Below are 22,540 nucleotides of genomic sequence, written 5' to 3' on the forward strand. Positions count from 1 at the left end.
CTTTTTGTCTCTCTCGCTCTGCAGGCGTTGTTGTGAATGAACGCGTGTTGCGCAGTGTTCTGTTCTAACCTCAACCTCTTCCTGCACCTTCGGGTTTGGCAGGGAACAAACCTCGGCAGCCTCACGCAAACATCTGCTGGAAGAGAGGGAGGAAGGAAAAACACAACCAGAAGAGCAGGAGGCATTTACAACACCGCCACCGCCGCCACCGCCACCGCAGCAGCAGCAGCAGCAGCAGCAGATTTTGGTGCAAAGAGACATTGAACCCGAGAAGTTTCTCTGATTTTCTTTGACTGTATTAGTCCATCATAACCACGGCTTTATTTGTTCTCAGCACCTGGCGGCTAAATTCAAATTTCATTTTTACTTCTGTCAGAAAATCAGCAGCGCATCCTGTTAACGCGGAGCGCCATGAACCCGGCTGTCTAAACACGAAGCGCGCTGTTTACGGTGGGAGGGCCGGGGAGTGGAGCCGGTGCCGGATGAATGGCCACAACACAAGTCACTGTACACGTAAATGACAGCGCTGATTCATTACCAGCGACGAGGTGCTCTTAATCTGATTGCGCTGCTCCCGCTAATGCAGAAATATCCTCGAGTGACAATGGGATTATGTGGCGGGCGTAAGGATGATGGAGCCCAGGTCTGGCCTGGCCCACCTTCCCCTCCCACACGCTCGCTGGAGCAATTAGTTTCTGCTGCCTCAGTCCAGCTGAACTATTTCAAACTTGTGGCCGCACCCACGGACCTTTTTTTTTTTCTCTCTCTCTCTCACTCTCTCTCTCCCTGTGAGTTACAACAGCGTAAAAACAGAGGGCCCACTTACAGAGGAGCTGGTCTGCACAGTGGAATGCCGGGGCTTCTACATGCGAACCCCCCCCAAAAGTCAGAGGTCAAAGGTCAGAATGATACTGACTTAACAAACTAGCGACGCTTCCAAAGCATTAACAAAAGCAACTAAGAGAGAAGATGAAAAAAACATTTGGATGCTGAAAATGTGACGGTGTACGTGTTTGAAATGACAACATCCCTCCTGCAACCGGTGGTGTACGTCTGCGTTTCTCAAGTGGTGGGTGGCGGCCCAAAAGTGGGTCGCGGTTTCGTGAGCAGGGACTTTAAAATGTACGTGTTTCTAGATAAAACGTTGGGCGTTTTGTTTTTGCAGGACACGCAATTCAATTGGTATTGTGTAGTGCGAGACTCGACACCCGGCAGCAAATCGCATCCGTTGCAAAGAAATTCCAAAGGCCAAGTTTTCAAATATGGTGCTCAGCCATTCCCAATTAGACAAGCGGGAGATTTACCGCCTGCGGTTTTTGGAATGACGTGAGCGCAGCAATAAAGCGCCGGCCTAATGTTCTGCTGTCCGTACACGCTTGGCAATGTCGCGCACGTGTAGCATTTGGCGGCTCGAGTCTTTAGTTAATTTTCTTTCTGCATCCACTGGCTTTATTTGACTGGGATTGGCAAACAAGATAATAAAAGCCCTTTAATGCAAATGTGGCCATGTTTGTTTTGGAGTGCGAGGTGCCGCACGCTTCCAAACGGTTATTTCTTTTAAAAGCTCCGGCGTTGTAAATCTTGTTGATATACACCTCTGCCTTCCAAGAGCACAGCAGCAGGGAAACAACTTCATAAAGCCGCATTTATTGGATAATTGGTCCTTCAAATGGCTTCAAGCTGTTGAAGGACGGCCATCCAACAGGCAGCGGGCCGGAAAATGAGAGAAAAGAGGAAAGTCTAGGGGGGGGGAAACAGAACAAATCCAAAGTAATGTCCTCTTTAACATCCTCTTAACCAAAGGCTAAAATCACTGTGGAATTGATGGTTCACCCTCAAGTTATTGCAGGCACAAAGCCGTCAAATAAGACAAACAGCCTGAAATGCGAAGCAGTTACCTTCAACTTTTCTCTTGGACTTTCTCTTTCACTTTCACTGCTTGGCGCACAGACTGCCGGTGCGAGGGAAGAACTGGAGGAGAGGAAGCTTTGAGGCCCTCTTGAGAAGCAGCTACTTCAGAGAAGGTTGATAGGAATCGGAGCAGTGTGAGATCGAGTGGTGTTTGAGTTTGGTTTTTGTTCGTTTTAAACAGATTTCTCTTCTCCCCCCCCCCCATTGGTTCAGAGACAAATAGGGAGCGTCAGGTGTTTTTCCATTCATATAGACACTGTATTGGGTCTCAGAAGTGTTCTTGGAGCACCAAGACGAGGAACTGTGCACACTGCAGTCTTCTGGTTGACCAGCAGTTACCACAGAAGGAGTAACACTGAATTGGCGGCAACGTAACCGATATCAAAGCCTAACAATCAGTGAGCAGCATCGTGTGATCCGAGCCGTTGGCCGAATGCTTGAGTCAATGGTGGCAGTGAAAGAAAACCTCCGCCAATTTACTACTGCACGACATTTTGACTCACCACCCAGCGATGACGGAGGGAAAAACCGTTTCAGACAATCTGCTGTGTGTTTGTTGGTTGCTTTTGCAGTGTAGCAGTTGTAAGCAGTCCCTGGAGTAGCGCCGTCAAACCTAATCAGTGTCAAGTGTGTCTCTCATTATGCAGAAAAATCAACTTAACATGGTCCTCTATCCTGTCAGTGCCACAATAGCTGCGTTTCCATCACAGTTTTTCGCTAAATTGAAGCGATATTGCTAAGATTTCGACAAAGAACAGTTGTGGTTTGAAGCACATAAGCCGCAATTCTCGTCAAATCTCGTCCCCAGAGAATTATGTTTGTTTGCTGTCCAGAATGTTTTTTATATTTTTCTCCTTCGATGACTTGGAAAAAATATTCCGTCTCCTCCTCCGTCCAATCAAAACGCAGCATTTTCACTTGAAGTTAACTGGTCATGTGACCCCCGTACGTCACGTCCGCTGACGTGTCAATGCCAAAAAAAAAAAAAGTGTTTCCATGACACTTTTGCGATATACATCTCTATGAATAGGTGTGAAAAACCACCTCATGAACCTTTGCTCAATTCTAGGGGTCATGGAAACACAGCTAGTGCCAGTGTGGTAGAACAAAGCACCGGTTTGAGCAGGGAACTGAAAAGCAAACAGAAATACAGACATGTAGAGGCCGACAGGTACGTTGTCCATTTCTCCAATGGAGTCCAAAACTGAAATGTTTTGACTGGGAGTAAACGCGTGAACGTGTCCAGTCCCTGCGTGTCAACTCGAAGTCATTAACACCAGTCTGGGTTCTTCCTGAGCTTCTTCTCTGGGAAGATCTGCAACGTTACCACTCACTGACTGCGAGGCCCGAGCTGAGTTAAACATTAACAGAGCAAGAGAGAACAGGAGCAGAAAGAAGGGATCAAAATTTAAAAAAAAAGAAAAAAGGAAGAAAATTGTGGAGAGAGAGAGAGAGAGAGAGCGAGAGAGCGAGAGAGAGAGAGAGAGAGAAATGTTTGGAGTTAAAAGTTCTTGCTATTCAGAGTCCTGACAGCCTGGAATGTGAGAGGGGAGATCAATGTGGTATCTTACTCACACACACACACACACACACACACACACACACACACACAGACTCAGACTGCCAGATGTTCTCGAACCAATGAGGAGGAAGCGTTCTGGTCTTCTTAGGTCAACCCACATGTGTCACACACACACACACACACACACACACACACACACACAAAGCCGAGCGCAGCCGAGCACACAGAGTCAAGATCGGGCCTGTCATCCTCCCGTCAGCTGTCTGTTCTCACTGCGTTTACTTTGTGACTTGGCCAGATTTCACTTTTTATCAATGAAAAGCCGACAGCGTGCAGCTTTGCCTTTCTCTTTTTTTCTTTCCTCCAGTCCGTGTGTTAACACTGCCAGGTTCAGAGCTTCAATGGGGAGCTGCTGGTTTGGGGCTGTTCACACAGTCTTTGATCAGACAGTGCAAGTGGAAAATACAGAACAAGAAATAAATCTAGATGTAACGCATTAAGGAAAAAGGTAAAGGGTGTGTGTGTGTGTGTGTGTGTGTGTGTGTGTGTGTGTGTGGGGGGGGGGTCATATTAGATAGTTTTTTTGCAATAATGGAAATTTAAAAAAAAAAAAAAACCTCTACAACCATTCCACCATTTTCTCTTGTTCTGAAATGCGAGCTTGCAACCCAACCTCTCACTCTCAACAACAACTGGGATACTGTGACTAAAGTTATGGAGCCTTACCCAGGAAGTGCAACAAAAAAACCTTCCCAGAGGTCAAAGACCAGGATGACCTTTAAATATGGACAACTACGGCTTGTCTGGGCTTATTTTAGTTTGGTTTACAAAGTGAGTTTTTTTTTTTCCCGTTTTTTCCCCCTCGGCTAGTTTCTAACTTGCCAGTTATTCAGACTTTCCAGGAGAGAATAAACCCAGCGGGTTTGTGTGAGATAAATGTGTTTCCTGCTGGACGGCAACGGCAGGCAAACGTCAAGCGAATGAAGACCAAGACAGCCAGACGTGGTGGCATCCACTCACCGCGTGTGTCTTTCTGTCTGTCTTCCTTTCTTTATTCAAATAAATGAACGAAAACACAGTAAAGCCACACACACACGCGCGCGCGCACGCACACACACACACACACACACACACACACACACACACACACACACACACACACACACACACACGCACAGAGCCATAAAAATATACATCACAACACCACCACCGTCCATAACGTGCGCGCACGCTTCATTCTTTTTCCTTTCTGTTCTCTCTCCATGAAAATACACTCATCCCACACACACACACACACACACACACACACACACACACACACACACACACACTGTCTGGCCCGTCACAAGACCAGATGGCAGTAGGGGTGTTCCAGACAATTTACAGTGTGCGTATGTGTGTGTTCGCCGCGTGCACGCACGTGTGCACATTTCAGCGTTCGCGCATGCACGGATGTGTGTGTCTGAGAGGAGAAGGGGGTGGGGCTGGAAAATATATCTCTTTCACACACACACACACACACGCACACACACACACACGCACACGCACACGCACACGCACACGCACACGCACACGCACACACACACACACACACACACACACACACACACACACACACAGGGACTTGGCAGTGCCACTCTGGTGCCAACGCTGCCAAGGACTGAGAATAAAACAAAAGCCGGGATGAACCATTGCAACGCCTCCTTTCACTCTTGCACCCCTGAATGTGGAACAAATGGTTTAACCTGCTGAGCTCCTTGCTCTGAAGGCTCAGTGGCTCAACGGCAAGTCGACGTCGAGCTGCAGCGAACGACTAAAGAACAAAAAAAAAAAAACATTACCGAAATAAACACGAACGAAACGATGCATTGAAAGGGACGTTAGAAATGGGCGACACCTGCAGTATGTAGCGCATGGACGAAAAATAAAAGAAATGTTAACGTAAAAAGGCTTCAACAATCACAAAAAGTGTCTGTATGGAAAATATCGGCTAAATTACGCTAAGGGCAAATAAATTCGGAATTTGAAATACAGCAAATTACAGAATTATTCCCAGCGGCAACCAGAAAGTTTCTTTACTTCGTCACAACTGCAGCAGGTTCACATTTCACTCCTGCATACATGACTTGCACAAAGGAGACAGGTGTAAACTTTGAACGCCGAGCGTCATTAAACCCTTCGAGGCTCTCTGCACCACAACAGGACACACACGAGAAGCACACAGCAGCGCGTTTTCATCGGATGTGACGCCTAAAATTATGAACGCTGGAAGAAACACACACACATCTGGATCAGAGATTACACCGGTGTCAGGTTCCTAGCTGAGACAGATGGTCTGCATCTCAAAGCAATTGTCACCACTTGTCGGCAAACCGCAGACAAGAGACCCAAAGTGCATTTTAACATCATCCACCGAACAGTTTGCGAGTGCCTTTCAATCTCCAATGACCCTCCAGGTCCGATCAGAGTCTGCGCGACACAGCCTGCGACTTGGTGGCGAGGTGGAGGCGGGAACTGAACGAGAGAACATCAGGAACAAAAGCACCCAAAGCCAGTGAGCAGCCATCGCGGGATGCTGAGCTCTCAAAGTAGCAAAGCAGGCCATAGATGCGTTTCCATCACCCATAGAATTGCGCAAAACCTAAATATTGCAATAAAAAAACTGGTGATGGAAGCAGCGCCGCTTGGAAAAACCTCTCAAATGTGGCTAAAAGGTTTTGACGCTCTCATCAGGTGTTTTTTTTTTTCGCACGTATCCATATCGAGGAATATCGCAAAGACGGAATATTTAAACAAACAAACCAAAGCAAAAGTAATTCTCATAAAATCTCGTCCCGCAAGATTTTACGAGAATTACGGCTCCTTCGCTTCAATGGAAACGCCTGCAAATCTCAATTGTACTTTGTTTGAAGTTTTAGAAATTTGGCTTCTTCTTTTTTTTTTTTATCTTGCAACTCCTTTAGGAAGCCACAAAAACTCCAGTTTTCTTTCACGGCTGCAGCTGACGACTTGTCAAGGGTGGCAGGAGGCCAGTGAGACGCTGGAACGCGGGATGAGACGCCTGCAGCTTGGCAGGAATATAATATGAAATAAAGATGAGATGGTAGATGAGGGTGCGACACGGTGATTGCAATGGTTTGCACCGTCGCCTCACAGCAAGGAGGTTTCGGGTTCGATTTCCTCCTGGGGGCCCTTCCTGTGAGGTGTTTGCATGTTCTCACTGTGAGCTGTGTGGGCTCGCTCCACACACTCCTACGGGCCAAAGACGTTCACACGAGGTGAACTGGGCTAACTCTGAATCGTCTGTAGGCGTGAGTGTGAATGGTTGGTAATGTCTCTATGTGGCCCTGTGATAAGCTGGCAAATTGTCCCGGGTGTAAACCCGCCTTCGTCCCCGGACACCTGGGATTGACTCCAGCAACGCTGCAACCCCGAGTGCCGGAGGTGCTGTGATAGAAAGCAGATGGACCGACGGTAGAAGATGTCAAAAATAAAGTAGCGGGGCAGGAATACAATTGAGGAAACGACCAAGGAGTGAAACACAACAAAGAAAGAAGAAGAAGACGAGAAGAAGAGAAATTTTGGGTAAAAACACCAAGGAAAGAATACCGATTTAAAAAGTTGCGAGGATTAACGAGGAGGAGACGGAGGCTGAGGGCATCCGAGCGGTTGCAAAAAAAAAAAAAACAATAAAGGAGCCAGGGTGCAAAGAGTATCAAGAGTGAAGATGTGGGGGCGGGGGGGAGAAGAAGAGACGTAGCGGGAGGGAGTGTGAGACAAGGAGAGGGTGATGAGAAGGAGAGTGAAGGACACATGAAGTGGACTCGGACTCCACTGCCAGCCGCACACTCGTGCGGGACGCATTCTCATCACGCACTCGCAGCCAAACATCCCCAGTTCCAACGGCGACGTTAAACTCTCAAAACAATTTAGCAAATATACACACACACACACACACACACACACACACACACACACACACACACACACACACACACACACACACACACACACACACACACACACCGTGCCTCCCAGAGTAAGTTGGCTGCCTTTAATTGGAGTTGTGTTTGTCGCAAAGAGGTGTGGAGCTCCACCGTAATTGCCAGGCAAGGCTGGTTGACGTTCCCCGTCTCTTTGTTTCTTAACGAGTGGGTAATTAGGCGCGTTGACTGCGAATGTGCCGCCACCGTCGCCGGTTGCGAGCGAACAGGTGTGGAAGCAATGGCGGGGGGAAAAAAAGGGCGGCGCTACGCCGCGGCCAAACGTCACCGACCGACCGCAGAGAGGCGGAGAAGAGCCACTCACGCTTCTGCCGAGTTTGCCATGGGGGGGGGGGGGGGCGGCGGCGCCGAGGTTCCGCCCAAAAAGGTACCGCAGAACGAGGAGGGACACCATGGTGCCCCCTGAGGGGCTGAGGGTGCGAGCAGGGTTTTCAGGCGGCTTCATCGAGGAGGGGGGGGGGGGGGGGCAGGAGCAGGATGAGTGACTGAGCAGTGAAAGAAAAGCCACAAAGGTGCATGAAAGTAAGCTAACAACTCATAAAAGGCTGAATGGAAGGCGCGCTTTGCCCCTTGTTACCAAGGCAAGGCTCCCTGCAGACAACACTAGTCCGCTAGCGGATACACTCACTGGCCACTTTGTGAGGTACAGTGTTCGATTGCTTCTTTACGGAAACAGCGATATTCACTAATAGCGACTTGTAGCTGGAGTTCAAAGCGAGCACCAAAACGGTGACGAGAGGGCATTCACGTGACCTTGAACGTGACAAGGTTGTTGGTGCTCAGTGTTTCTACAAAACCGTCTCCAGGGTTTACAGAGGATGGTCCCAAAACAACAATTCATCCAGTGCATCCAACAGCAGTTGTGACGTCTTGGTGAAGTCAGTGAGATGGTAGAAAGACCATAGAGAGGCAATAGTCATCCAAAGACCCACTGGTTACAACCAAGGTATACAGAATACTCTATGTATGTCTAATATGTCTAAATGCACATCTGCATTGGCGTTGGTCATTTTAATTGTGATTCTCGGACCAACGCTGATACTGATACCGATTCTTGCCTCTTTTGTTGGTTCCATTTATAGGAAGTTGGGTACCGAACATCCGCTCTTGAAATCAGCCCGTTGTAACTGATCCAAGGGGGCAGTGAAGTCTTTGACACACAGATTTTAGCATTGCATGCACAGCCAAGCAATGCACTGATCCATACATCAATTATCTATTGCTGCTTGTCCTGCACTCTGGGTTGTGGGAGGTCTTGGGACAAAAGTGAGGTACATTGTGAAACTGTCAGCTGAATAGCAAACAGACAACCTTCCTGTTGTGAATGTTATTACAGTGACAACTATTGCCCCACTGTGTCACCCAGTCAATTTTTAATGTAAAAAGAATCTTCGAAAAAGGACACCTTTTCCACGGGTGAAGTTAAATTCACGGCTACACGATGAGACAAAAGAAGGTTGGTGCAACCCGGTGCAACGGTGGTGGCAAAGGCTGAACACAGACAACAGTGTAACCTCAGCGGCTCGGCCCAGCTCAACACCTCTCGGCGAATGTCTTTGGGGATAACATATGGAGCGCCGACTCGCTGGCGAGCCGGCCCGGCGAAGCAAGAGGCACGTCAATCTCCTGAGCTTTGGAGAGAGAAAAAGGGGAAACGCAAACCCACGCCAACTTTGTGCAGACGCCAACCTTGAAATCGCCGCCATTATTAGCAGAGTCATTATTAGAATTAGAAAAGCAAATGGAGCTAATAATATTTGCCATTATGGCTAAAAAAAAAAAAAAAAAAAAAAAAAAACCCGCCTATTAATCCCTAATCCGTGGCACAATTAAGAGCATGGCGACGCGGTTGGGTTTTATTTTTTTTTCTCTCCATTTGTTTGGTTTTTTAATTTTTTTTTGTGAGTCGCTCTGACATCTCCTCGCCCCCGGGTTGGGCTGAAGGGGATGGGGAGGGAAAAAAAAAAAAAAAAAAAAAAACGAGACAATTTAGCAGCCTCGGAGGCAGGAGGGAAGGTGGGAGGGTGAGGTATTAAGCGACTGGCTGCGGCTCTCCGTCTCTATTTTGAAAGCGATCAGCCAAGGTGCTTTTGAGTGACAGGCGTAACAGAGGCAGATTTGACTGGATAGAGACAAGAGGGTGGCAGTGGGGGCGTCGCTCGCCGTGTTGCAGCGCCTTATCTGCCGCCGTACAAGTGCGTCGAATCAAACGGGGAGACGGGGGATAATATTAAAGCTCGGCTGTGAACTGTGACTTAATAAGCTATGCCAATTAGGGGAACAAAAATCAGACACGCCATCGGCGCTGCATCCATCCTCGCCCAAAATTTTCCTCTTCGCTCGACGCATGAAGCTCGCTGGCAGAGGCTGCCGCAATTTTTTTTTTTTTTTTTGAGGGGTTGGGTGTTTTTTTGGTTTTTTTTGTCTCTCCGTCTTTGACGGAAAAAGACAAGCAGAAGCGTATTGCGAAAATAATACGGAACAGGATTAGGCCGGTCGCATTCCGACGACCAACGGTCTCGTCCAGAAAAGAGTTTTGGAAAAATGTGAGGGGTGAAAGTTTTTCTCGGGTTACGTGATTTTTTTTTTTGATTTTTTTTTTTTCTTCTTTTTAATCGACGTGTGAATGTTGAAAGTGACATTTAGCGACTTGGCATCATTTCGTCATATTATCGTATTTTATACGACATATTTTTTTTCATACACTCTGACCAACTGAATGACTGGCCAAAAAAACAAAAAAGAATCCCTGAAAAGTTATTCAACGATTTATTAAGGAACATAACCGGGAACATTGAGGCCACTGGGGGCGCTACAGTGCTGCTTCCCGCCAGTCTCAAGGTCACGTTCTGTGAATATTCTCCAAAGGTGTGAAGTGCTTGTCTGTCCCAATGTGTCAGTGGTGTGATTGACAAGATGACCTGTCCAGGTTGAACTCGCATCTCTCACCTGGGGGTGAGCGGTGGCGGTGGGGGTGGAGTTGGGGGAGGGGCAAATGACTTGAGAGGCTTTCTTTTCTTTCTCACATCTTTCCCTCTTGATCGTTTTTCCTTTTTATTCTCTCTTTCATGCTGACAGATTTCTCAAATAATCCCCCGTTTCCTCTCTTCGGTACACACATAATCATTCTTTTTTTCAGTTTCTTTTTCTCTTTCCCCCACTCTCTCTTCCTCCCGTGTGCATTTCACAGTTTCCTTTCCTCATCTGTAACTTTCCTAATCTTTAACCACATTTTTTTTTTTTTACCACCCCTCCAACCTCCTTCTTTGTTTGTTTCTGCTGACATCTAAGAAATCATTTCCTCAATCAGTCGCTGCCAACTCCAGGTCCCGCTTTTTAAAAGGTGATGATGTTTGCCCCCCAAAATCCCACACCCACACCCACACCTGCCCCCCCACCCCCGCAACCCTGTCCTCAGCTCCCTTCCTTCCCTCATTTTTTTGCACCAAATTCTCTTTAAAATCTCTTTCAGTCAGACGTACATTTTTCCTGCTCAATATTTATTCTGCAACCGCTTACACACACACACACACACACACGCACGCGCACACACACACACACACACACACACACACAGACGCGTGCATTGCGGGCACACACGCCCAGGCATCTCGGTCCGCTTCCATCGGCAGTGACAGGGAAACAAACCGTGGATCTGAGAGGTTATAACAGCATCAGAAAAAAGAGGAGAAAAAACAGCGGAACCAGCCAAGACCTGAAATAGACGGCGCGGCGGTGGCAGCGGTTTTTGACAGGCAGAGTGAAGCCGCTCGCTGCACCGCTACATCCAGGAGGAGATTAGAAACACAGACAGAGAGAGAGAGACAGAGAGACAGAGAGAGAGAGAGAGAGAGCGAGAGTTTGAAGTGTGCATTATCTTTCCAGGGATGATCCCAAAATAAACAACAACAACAACAACGGCAAAATCTCCCAATAATTAAAACGCTTAATCCACTTCCTGGTTGGCGCTGACCGTGGGCTGAGCATGTCAGCCACCACTGGCAAAACGGGGGGTGGGGGGGATGTGCCACGTTTATGTTTAGCTGCTTTTGTGCGCAAAGGTAAAATTATTGCCAGAAATACCGAAATCGGGAGAGGGGATGAGGGGGGGGGGGGACACCCGGGATGTATTTGCGTTTACATTGTGTGAAGCCTGTCATTTAGAAAGATTCGCCCTCTCTTTGAGCCGGGGTTGGCTAAAAATGTCACTCTTTATCCCCGGAAGTGTCAGAAGAGCCAAAATGGGAAATCTGGAGACCTGCTTCCATTCCTCTGCTCTCCGCATGACTGACGTGTTGACAACACCACAGGTTTTACACCCATCCGACTCCTTTATCTCCCAATTTTACTGTAGATGTCGTCTTCTTCTGTCGTAACATGGAAAACGCAATCAGTTACTTCGCTGAAATCAATTCCTTCCTTGTATTTTTACATCATTGCAAATGTTTTTTTGTTTTTTGGGGGTGGGGGGTTAAACGATGTAAAGGCTGCTAAGTCACATTTCTACAGTTAAAAAGTTAATTTTAATATTTATATCCTCAAGTTACAGCCACACAACACAATTACATCAATAAATATTTCTTGTGGTAGGTTAACTGTAGTTTGATTTGAAGTGATGAGCTGATATGGGCGTCATGCCATCAATAGAGTCTAAAACCAATGCAAACAGCAAATGTGGAGTCATTCAGTCAATCGAAACCACTTCACTCATGAACAATTACGGGACTCACACCCACATAATGAAAAAGCAATCTTAGCAATTGCTTAACTCGAGTTAACAGCTACATGGCGATAATTAATAGATGGAAAAATATTGAAGTCTTTCTTTGCTCTTCACTTAGTGGGGAAAAAAATAATTGATGCGTAAACTCCGCAATCGCACACATGTTGTCTGTCACATGAAAGAGAGGGGAAGTTTTTCCCGTCAAGTAATTTGGACAAACGCATGCAAAGGAAAAGACTTTTCTGAAACAAACAGCAGGTTTTCATTCAATGTAAATACAAAGACACACTATTTGTTTTAAGTGGTCGGAGATATTGAAGTTTCAAAATAAAGCAGAAATTAGGGCTTGGTTTCGAAAAATATAAATAAAAACTCTTCCTGACGTACGTTTACAGCCCCGAGAACAAAGAGTTGGTGCCACTCGTTCTCCTCTTGGATGGAAGTGAACCGCCGGCTCTCTAGATGGCGCAGCAGAAAGAGTGCCAGTCAAATGTCAAGTGAATCAAAAGGGTGTAACTTTAGATTGTTGCCCTTCACAGATCTAATGTTTGTCTGTGGCAGGATATCTTTGATTTTTTTTGGTTTGGCTCTCACCCTCTCCTTATGTTTGAGCAGCACTCTGTCAAACTCACTTTGCATCTTTTTTTGCTTCATTCTGCAAGTTTTTTAGCGCCAAGTAGAGGCGGGAAAAGAAGAGGTTTCTGGAAATGCCCTTGACATGACATGACATGTGGCATGTTAAAGCAGCAGGACCCGTAATCTAGCTGTCAAACAACCCTAAAGAACCGGGCTTCGGATTTGCTGGAATATAAATATTTGCTGGAGAAAAGCAACAGGCCCAGAAGGAAGACAGCATGGACTCAAACAGGGGACCTCTGTTTATTGGTCGGATTGGGGGGGGCGGGGGGGGGACATCATCTCTCTTCCTGAAACTTCTCACGCTGCTGCGGAATATTCACCGCTGCTAAACACTATCGCTGCGCCACAAAGAAGAAATGCGTTCAATAAAAACAATGCAAATGTTGCCGACACGCTCCCACGCCGTAATGCAATCAAGTCAGATTGAAATGCATTTAAGGCTAATGAAGTCGCTCTCTTAGTGAGATGACTGGAGACCATTCAAACCAACAAAATCCCATTCATGTCATTTGAATGGAAGTTACAGGAATCCCACCGGCTATATGTCACTATGGAAGCTTGCTGACAACGGCGTCTATACAATTTCAGGCAGGTGAAAGGTCAACAACACTGGAAACCAAGAACCGTGAGTAGACATCGGATCCAATATCTGTCTCATTCTTTTTTAACTTTCACTTCCTGTCGGATGGAGCCGGCGCGGCCCCGGCTCAGCGCTGGTGCGACCCGGTCTTTGGCCTCGCCCCAGCCTTTTGTAACCGCTGCTCTTGTGGTTGTGCGGGTCTATAGAGTTCTAATTAGCTGCATTCACAACCAGCGCTGGGCTCATCAAGATGCCGAGGCCTGCGGAACGCCACAGCAGGGGTGAGCAGTGCGCCTGTGTGTGTGTGTGTGTGTGTGTGTGTGTGTGTGTGTGTGTGTGTGTTTGTGTGTGTGTGTGTGTGTGTGTCATCTTGTGCATGTGGGGGTTTAATTGTGTGTGTGTGTGTGTGTGTGTGTGTGTGTGTGTGTGTGTGTGTGAGCAGGCAGTGCGCCTGTGACACCAGCCTGTGTGTTTTTCTCGTGCCGAAAGCAACCGGGAACCGAAAATATCGTGAAATCCACATCGACGTGAAGATCTGAGGTCGGGTCGCGTTTGCAAAATCTGAGATGTTTATTTTTTTCTCCTCCACTCCCCCACCCCTGAAAAAATCAGAGCGTTTGTCGCCGTCCCTCATCGCAATTTGCATGCGCAGCACGGGGAGCAAAGAACCCCGGCGAAACGGCAGAGCACAAACGACGACGACGGCAACGACGGCAACAACGAGAGCGGAACAAAGAGGACGTCGCTCCGTCTTTTTTTTTTTTTTTTTTTCGTCCAAAGAAACAAAATGGCCTCCGCACGATGTCAGCGGAGCCAGCGAGCAAACCACCAGGCTGCGTTCCGTCAAAAGCTTTCCAAAAGAATATCCGAGGGGGAAAAAATATTTTTGCCGCTCAGACTGAAAACACCTGCGACGTGCAGCGCAAGGGCAAAAACACCACTCTGACTTGGCTGCAGCCCAAAAAGAGTGGACAAAAAAAAAAAATACAGACGACAAAATACTTTTTCGGGAGCAAATTCTACAGAATTCTCTCTCAGGTTGAGCTCATCTCGGGTTATTTGCAGGGTCAGAGAAGCCGGCCAGGTCCGTCGGGGCAGACTGCTGTTTGTGCGCATCTGTAATGGCGTCACGATCGGTTTGTGTGTCAATTCTGTATTTCTTTTTATTTTGATTTTTTTGATTTTTTTTGATTTTGCAAAGGGCGGCCGCAGCTGTCTGGTGTGGGTTTTTGCTGCCGCTGCTGCTGCTGCTGCTGCTGCTGCGTGTCTTTCGATTGATGCGCGATGTTTCCTCTGAATTTGCAAGTGTTGCCTCAATTTGAAAGAGCCGTGACCTTTTCGAGGCCGCCATATGTTTGGCGTCGCGACGCGCTTCCTCCACGATTCCCACCGACTGCGCAAACACACCAGAAACAAAAAACTAAAACACACACACACAAAAAAAAGAAAGAAAGAAAGAAAGAAAGAAAGAAAGAAAGACGCGGGCGAGAGCGCAGCAGTTCTTGGATCAGTCGGCAGCGAGTTCCTAAGTAACTAGAAGTGTGTTGTGCAAAAACAACAAACCGGGCTGCCTGTCTGACTGATCTGGTGAATGAAAACCACATTAAATACCAAAAGCCTGACCGACTCATTCTTTAGCTCGACTATTCCCCGGGTGCTGTGCGAGCGAGTATGACTTCACTGCTGACTGAATGAAACACAGACACCTGGGGATTGAGACGAAAATCCGAGGGGAAGAGGAAGAAAGGAAAAAAAAGAAAAAAAAAAGACAACAACTCCGGCTGAATTTGTTTCATTCAGGATCAAAATATTCGACGGACAGCGTCAGCGAGCGTCGACGCCGCCGTCCAACAGGCTTTCCTTCGTATCCGCAGCAAGTCCAAGTCAAGTCCCACCGCTGATGAAACCCAACCAGCTGTTCCACACCACCACCACCACAGACACACACACACACACACACACACACACACACACACACAGGCAGGAAAGAATGAGAGCAGCGAATCAGGAAAACAGGAAGTCTCATTCAGGAATGAACTCCAGCAGCTGAAAACAAACGCGCCACAAAAATACATTGGAGGGAAAGAAAGAAAAAACGCCATTCAGCCGAGCCGCAAACATACTACAACTCCACATCACACACACACACACACACACACACACACACACACACACACACACACACACACACACAGCTCCTGCAAGGCTGCAGGTTATCACAATTACAAGCCCTACACAAACACACTCGTTCCTTCCAAATCAACAGCATTTGCAAAAGCAAAGGTGGAAAAAATATGTGTATGTATATGCACACATATATGACTCCTTTTCATAATAAGCTGCTATTAAACATTAGAAAGACACATTGGTATCAAACAATGGATTCAACCAATAGGAGAGCCCAGACGAGAGCCATGTGACTGACCTCACTGATTAAGCAACTCCAGCCGTCTTAGGCTGAAATCTGGCAGAGGAGGAACAACAAGGTCATTTCTTTTCCAAAATAAAGCAACCCAGAAGAACCCTCTCCCCACCACCCCACCACCCCACCTCCCCAACAAAGAAAGCAAACGCAGCATCAAACCCAGACACAGCCTCTCCCCCCGTGTTCCCGAAAGAAGAAGAAAAAAAAAATAGAGGAAAAATAAACAGCAAGCAAAGCAGCAGGTGTAGGCGGAGAGGCGGAGGCAAAGAAAGAGAGGAGAGACGGAGGAGAAGAAGAAGAAGAAATGGGAAAACAAGGAGAGGAGTTGACATACTTGTCCCGGAGAAATGTCCACTCCCCAGGGAGGTCGGTCCGTTCTTTCCACTGCTAACAGGAGGGGAAAACATCTACAAGACAAACACAGTGCACGTTACCTCCCACAGCCTGCAGGGCGGCGACACACATCTCCACAGAAACACCACTGCGGCTACACACCAACAGGCTTCATTCCAAAACAACGTTGGGCCGCGTAACAGTCGGCCGCCTGCTTAGATTTCTCTCTCTCTCTCTCTCTCTCTCTCTCTCGCTCTCTCTCTCTCTCTCTCTCTCTCTCTCTCTCTCTCTCTCTCTCTCTCTCTCTCTCTCTCCACACTGAGGAAGGTCTCCCGCCCAGTTTAGCCGCCGCTTCGTGTAGAAGCCTCGAACTCGGCGAGGAGCGTCAAGAATTTTAGCTGTTCGAGAGATAGTCGATGTTTTGGAAGAAAACTCATGTTGAGTACGCTACCAGTCAAAAGTTTGTACAAACCTTCTCATGCAATTTATTTCTTTATCTTTCCAACTTTCTCCACTGCAGATACTGAAGACCTCAAATATATGAGCAAGATATATGGAATTATGCAGCAAAGAAAAACACCTTCAATAAATCTAAATATACTTTTTATGAAAGGTGGCTATTTTGAAGAATTTCAAAATAAAACATGTTTCCTCCATAATTCCATGTGTGTTCAAACGTAGTTTTGATGCCTTCAGTGAGAAACTGCAATGTCAATAGTCATGAGAATGAAAGAAAAGTCATTAGAGTCATAGAGTGAGTCCAAACTGTTGACTGGTGGTGTATTTATCAAAGCGGTGGGAGGGGGGGGGTCTGCGATCACCGGAGCTGGGTATCAGATCTGGTGGGGTTACTTATTTTTAATGTCTTATTTTGATGAAGCTCATTTGATCGATAGATGGACGGAAGCAATTTGACTCCAGCCTGACATGTAGTTCACCCCTGCCTGCCAGTGCTGTTCATAATGGTGGTAAGACCAATGCGTTGTATGCTACGTATTGGTTTTTAATCCACTTTGCATTGTGCCCAAAGTCCCTCTGATCCACCACTCAAGTCTGACTTTGGTCCACGGTCTGGCCAAACCTCCACTATTGTCTCTTCAGAGCTTGAACCTCTCCTGATACCCGGCCACAGTGATCGACGAGTTGAAGAGTGAAGGATGAAGAGTCCATTTTCCAAGCCGTTGCCTAAAGATTGTTCTAACGGTGGTGGTGGTGGTGGTGGTGGGGGAGGGGGACGGCGGGGGGGGACGCTGGATGACCCTCGACCACGAACACGGTTCGGATTGGAAGGAGCGTCGCTTCGGCCCGACGCTGGCGCCGGTTATTTTGGAATGAAACACTTCATATCTGACTTAAACACGCGAGACGATGGTTGGATCTAGTCGCCATCTGCTCTACACGTCTACGCAGGAATAAAAAAAAAAAAAAAAAAGAAGATAAAACTAAAAAAATAAATAAATAAATAAATAAAAATTGCGCTAGCCCCACGTTGGCTCCTGTAGTCTGTCGGCTGTTCGGGGGGGCGACTGCCGAGCATCAGAGCAGAGCCGTGCAATCACAGGGAGACATCTGACCCTGATAGATAACCTGCACCAGGCTGCCGCCATCCCCGTTCAATTCCCTCCTTATGCTTTGAAACGTCCCCGTGAAAATTTCAAAAAAATCAAATCAAATCAAAAATCATAGCCTGACATAAACAATAGGCATCCCGACGTGCCGCTGCCCTCAAGTCGTTAAAGCCTGTGGGCCTCAGTGAGGTAACGAGGCTCCTGCTCCTACTGCTGCTCCCTCACATCCAAAATCGAGAGAAAAGCAAAATGTTTGACCCCCCCGTTCAGATCGGGGAGGCCTGTCAATACTCCGGCCCCCCCTTTTTGTCGAGCTCGCGGGCGCACAAGGACAGCAGATGAACGCATAAATTATCGCCAGCGAGCGGGGGCCCCTTTTTGCGCGTGCGACCGAGAGGAGTCGCACCCTGTCTGCTGCCGCCCTCCTTTGTTTCAACCTCTTTTCGCCGGATTCCTCCCCAAAAAAACGGAGGCGGCTCCGCTTTCGCTTGTTTTTTTTTTTTTGACGGCGATGAAATAAATAAATTAAAAAAATCAAACATTCGGGGACGCTGTCGGTGGCGTGACTATTATTTATTCTTAGTCACACAGGGAAAAAAATATAATGTGGGAAGAGTGGTTAATTAGCACGTGTTCCTGACGACGGCCAGATGAAGGTGATTCAGTCGGATTTAGGAGCATTTTTTTTTTTGTGATGCTGCGACGCTATTTGCAAACAAAAGGCTTTTTTTTTACGATTTTTTTGATAAAATTACAGTCGAGCGCGTTGAAATATTTTTTAATGGAGTCTTCTTGCGACTGTCGCTGTTCTCAATTATGGACTCACTGGGCCTATAACACACTCCCAACGTCGCCACAATGCATGGATTAACATACATCTGTGGCATTTAATTATAACACTTTAAAAAGAAATCAAAAAAAAAAAATCCAACGGCCTTGCAGTGAGGATTTCTCAATTAAGGTCGCCGTGCATGCAACGTCCCTGTAGCCGCCCCACTGCTGTCCTGTCCAACACCTCCGTAAAGACGCGTGAATGGGCCGAGGCAGAAATAGCATCAGCGTGGTGTTTATTTAATTCATTCATTACGGGGATTTTATTTGATTTATTTGTTTATTTTAAACAGCGACAAGGCAAGTCAGAGCATCTCGACATAAGCATCCCGCAGGACTCAGTAGGGTGGCTTTTGTCTCGCTGCTTTTTAAATGTCAGGCATCATCGCGAGCCGCCCTAATACACCAGTGATACGTCCTGATGCCATTATGCTCCTGCTGTCTGTCTCTGTGCCTTTCATAACAGGATTAATTCAAATCTGTCCCCCTTTTACACCCCACCGCTCATGATTTTTTGGGGCTGTTTCTGAATTGTTGTTTTTATTATTATTATTATTATTATTATTATTAATATTATTATTATTATTAATAATAATATTATTATTAACATTATTTGTTTGTTTGTTTCCCCAGTTCACCTCCTCCTCTTCTCCCTCCTCTCTGCAGACCAAAGTTGCTCCCAAAGGAGGAGAAGTAGGAAGAGGAGGAAGAGGAAGAGGAGGAGGAGGAGGAGGAGGAGGTGCTGGGGAAACATGGCCGAGAGACGGAGCTCGCACCGCTTCCTGTCCGTCAAGTTCACAGCGCAGCTTCGCTCTCTGACGACCGGACAGGGAACGAAAACTTTTTCCTTTTTTTTCCAGGAGAGTCGTGATTTTTTTTCCCTCCCCCCCCCCCCCAGAGCGACCTGTCTGCCTGTCTGTCTGCCTGTCTGTCTGTCTGTCATGCAGGTTCACGATTCAACCCCCGAGATTTTCTTTTCTCTCTCTTTCTTTCTCTCTCCCTCTCTTTCTTTCCTGTCTTCGAGCCGGTGCACAGAGCAGCCTATCAACTCACTTTGGCGTTTTGTTTGTTTGCTGGATTTCAATGAAAACATTTAAATATATAAATCGTATCACGGGTGATTAAATATATATATATACATATATATATATATGTATATATATATGTATATATATATGTATATATATAGCAAAATAAAATCTACACAAGAGAAGCAAAAAAGGACTTAAAATGAGATATACTACCATGGATGTTGGGAACATTTTCAAATCGCTGTTTCGCATCTATAAGACAACAAAATTACTAATGCAGCATCACAATTCTCTGCACACAAACACATACACACACGTTAAAAAAAAAAAAACACACAACAGAAATGAAATAGAAAACAAAACAACAATTATGCACCGACTTTTCTTGCAAGTTACTTTTACATCAAAAGACAGAAAGTTTGGCGTAGACAGCAGAAGAGGAGGAGAAAAGGATTTTTCTTTAACGGGGCTGATCAATGTAAACAAGTGGCGCACAGGACGCGATCATGTCTCCGCTCTACGGCCGCCAACTGTCATCTTAACACTGCACATTTACCTTAACAGCCCATACAACAACAATAAAGAAGGTAGAAAGACAGAGGGAGAGAGGGAGAGGGAGAGAAGGAGAAACGTGGCCGCTTACCGCGCTGAAATCCAGTAAGTCGCTGAGCTCCTTGTCTGTTCCCAGCGCTGCCATCCGCTGTTGATGATGCATTTTAGCGAAAATCGCGCAGACCTAAAAAACACAACATGGAAACAAACGTGTGGAGGGGGGGAGAGAGAGACAGGTCGACACATAGATGGATAGACAGGCCGACAGAGCATAGGCGGACAGATTGATACATGGATGGATGGAGGGGTGGATGGAGAGAGAAAGAAGAGAAGAAGAAGAAGAAGAAGAAGAGAAGAGGGAAGACCTCGGCTGTGTTGGCGTTGCGCACCCCGCTCCGCTCCGCTCCTCTCCGGCTCCCGGATCGCGTTTCCCTCCACGGCGAAATAAAATCCAGTTTTTAAAAAAAAAAAAAAAAATTTGAAAAAGAAAAAAGAAGCAACAGCAGATCGCAGATCTAGTTTTCTTTCATCCTCCGGAGCGCAGACTTGCTCCTTGCGTTCCCGCTTTAGGGAAAGGCAGGAGAGAAATGGGCAAAAAAAAAAAAGAACCGAAGAAGAAGAAGAAGAAACAGCCGACAGGAAATAACCAAAAAAAAAAAAAAAAAAAAAAAAAAAAAGATGAGGGAGCGACAGGACGGGAGTGGTGCCCTCTTTCTTTTCTTTTCCTGTCTTTTCCTGTCTTTTCTTCCTCCAACCAGCCGCAGAAGAAGTCCGACCTCTCCGCGCTCGAGTCGCACTTCAGTCCGCCGCGCGGCTCGCTGTCAGGAGGGCTCGCTCGCGCGCGCGCGCGAGATATATATAAATAAATAACACGCAACGTCTCCGCAGGTTCCTCTCTCCCTCTCAAGGAAGCAGAAATGAGGGATTAAAAAAAAATCACCTTTAGGCGCTAATGTGTGTAAGATGTGGAGCTTTTTTATTCTTATATTATCATTATTTTTGACGCGATATGTTTCCCAGCTGCTGCTCCTCCTCCTCCTCCTCCTCCACCCTCCACCTCTTCCTCCTGCTGCTCCGCCGGCTCCGGGTGCCCTGCGCTCGGCTCGGCTCGGCTCGGCTCGGATCGCTGCTTTGCTCGGCTTAACGCGGGACGGCGGATCCCATGTGCGTCTGGCGCAGCCTCGGCGCGATACGCGTGTTGGTGCGGCCACCTAGCTTCACATTCTGGTGCCAGCAGCAGCAGCAGCAGCAGCAGCAGCAGCACCGCAACAAGAGCCCAGAGCTGCTGGAGCTGGAGCTGCTGCAGGAGCTGGAGCTGCTGCAGGAGAGAGCGAATCTATAGGAAAAGATTTTTTTCCCCCTTTTTCCTTGAAAGAAATTTTTCTCCCCCTCTCTCTCTCTTTTTTTTTTGCTCTTGTTGTGATTGCTCGACTGTTTGGTGCGGTGATTGGTTGGACTGGTCTGAACTGGATTCACTGGAATTGCTCGAAACGGAAAGGTGTTTTTTTTTTTTTTCTTTTTCTCATCCCCTCTGAAGGAATGTGTTTAAAACTCATGAATGTAGCTGTTTATTGACTTTATTGTGACTCGGTTCCATTTCCTTTGCAATTCTTTTTTTTTTTTTTTTTTTAATATTTCCCTTTGAACCATTTTAAATCAGCCACCTGCACACAGTGATCTAGAAACACACTTCTTATTGACCTGTTTTGTTGACAGGACTGAAACATACATTAAAACAAGTGCAATGCTTGACCTGCTTGCCCCTCCTCCCCCCCTCCTCCCTCCCCCCCACTCCCCCGTCACCACTTCAACCACATGAGCACCAACACTAACCTCTCTGGAAATACTTTACAGTACTTTGATATGTTGTTGGGTTGTTTTTTTTTTTTCTCATTTATTTATGTATTTGGCCGTGTGCAGCCGGCAGCCTGCAGGTATAAAAGGGCTGGCCTATTTCTGCAAATTACAGGCTGCATGCGCCGGCTGCTTTCAGAGAGGGGAACGCCAGCAAAAACACACAGGTGCCGCTACGACATAAAGGCCTGTTTGTTCCCGGTGCAAAGCAGCCCCGTCTGTTGGCCCTTCAGTCAGACTCTCAACCCAGAGTGAAAGGACATATCAGCGTATGGGCAGCAGAAAATCCTCACCCAGACGTTTGCCGCTGCTGTCGTGAGGTTTTAAAAAAAAAAAAAAAAAAACGCCGTTCCTGACCCGAGTTGAATTTAATCGGGAGTATTTACGTTTTGGGCGCTGACAGGATCATTTTGGGTGCAGATTACAGCAACAGCAGTAGGCCGTAAATCTCCCCCTGCCCGCTGCTGTGCGAGGCAGCGCGGCAATGACGTGACGAGTCGCTCAGAAAGAGCCGATCGGCGCTCAGGAGAAGGAGCGCTGACCTTTGACCCCAAATCCATGGGTGGT

At 47.0% G+C, this 22,540-nt stretch overlaps 1 protein-coding gene across 7 annotated transcripts in view; it reads right to left on the reverse strand.

The window, feature by feature from the left end:
- Window positions 1-21,290, reverse strand: part of tcf4 (transcription factor 4) — a 166,785-nt gene extending 145,495 nt beyond the window's left edge. For 2 of the 7 annotated variants that reach the window (XM_076029272.1, XM_076029269.1), the window contains exons 1-2: window positions 20,211-21,289; window positions 16,139-16,211 (exon numbers count right to left, since the gene is read on the reverse strand). In XM_076029272.1, the coding sequence (XP_075885387.1) occupies window positions 16,139-16,211; window positions 20,211-20,282 (145 nt within the window). In that variant the 5' untranslated portion in view covers window positions 20,283-21,289. Of the gene's footprint in view, window positions 1-16,138; window positions 16,212-19,780; window positions 19,820-20,210 lie in introns of all 7 variants that reach the window. The other 5 variants (XM_076029267.1, XM_076029268.1, XM_076029270.1 and 2 more) reach the window with 5 other exon arrangements.
- Window positions 21,291-22,540: the final 1,250 nt, after the last annotated feature.

The sequence above is a fragment of the Nelusetta ayraudi genome, unplaced genomic scaffold (genome assembly GCF_046127955.1).
Source record: "Nelusetta ayraudi isolate G7.1 ecotype Tasmania unplaced genomic scaffold, CSIRO-AGI_Nayr_v1 ptg000026l, whole genome shotgun sequence".
Taxonomy (NCBI): domain Eukaryota; kingdom Metazoa; phylum Chordata; class Actinopteri; order Tetraodontiformes; family Monacanthidae; genus Nelusetta; species Nelusetta ayraudi.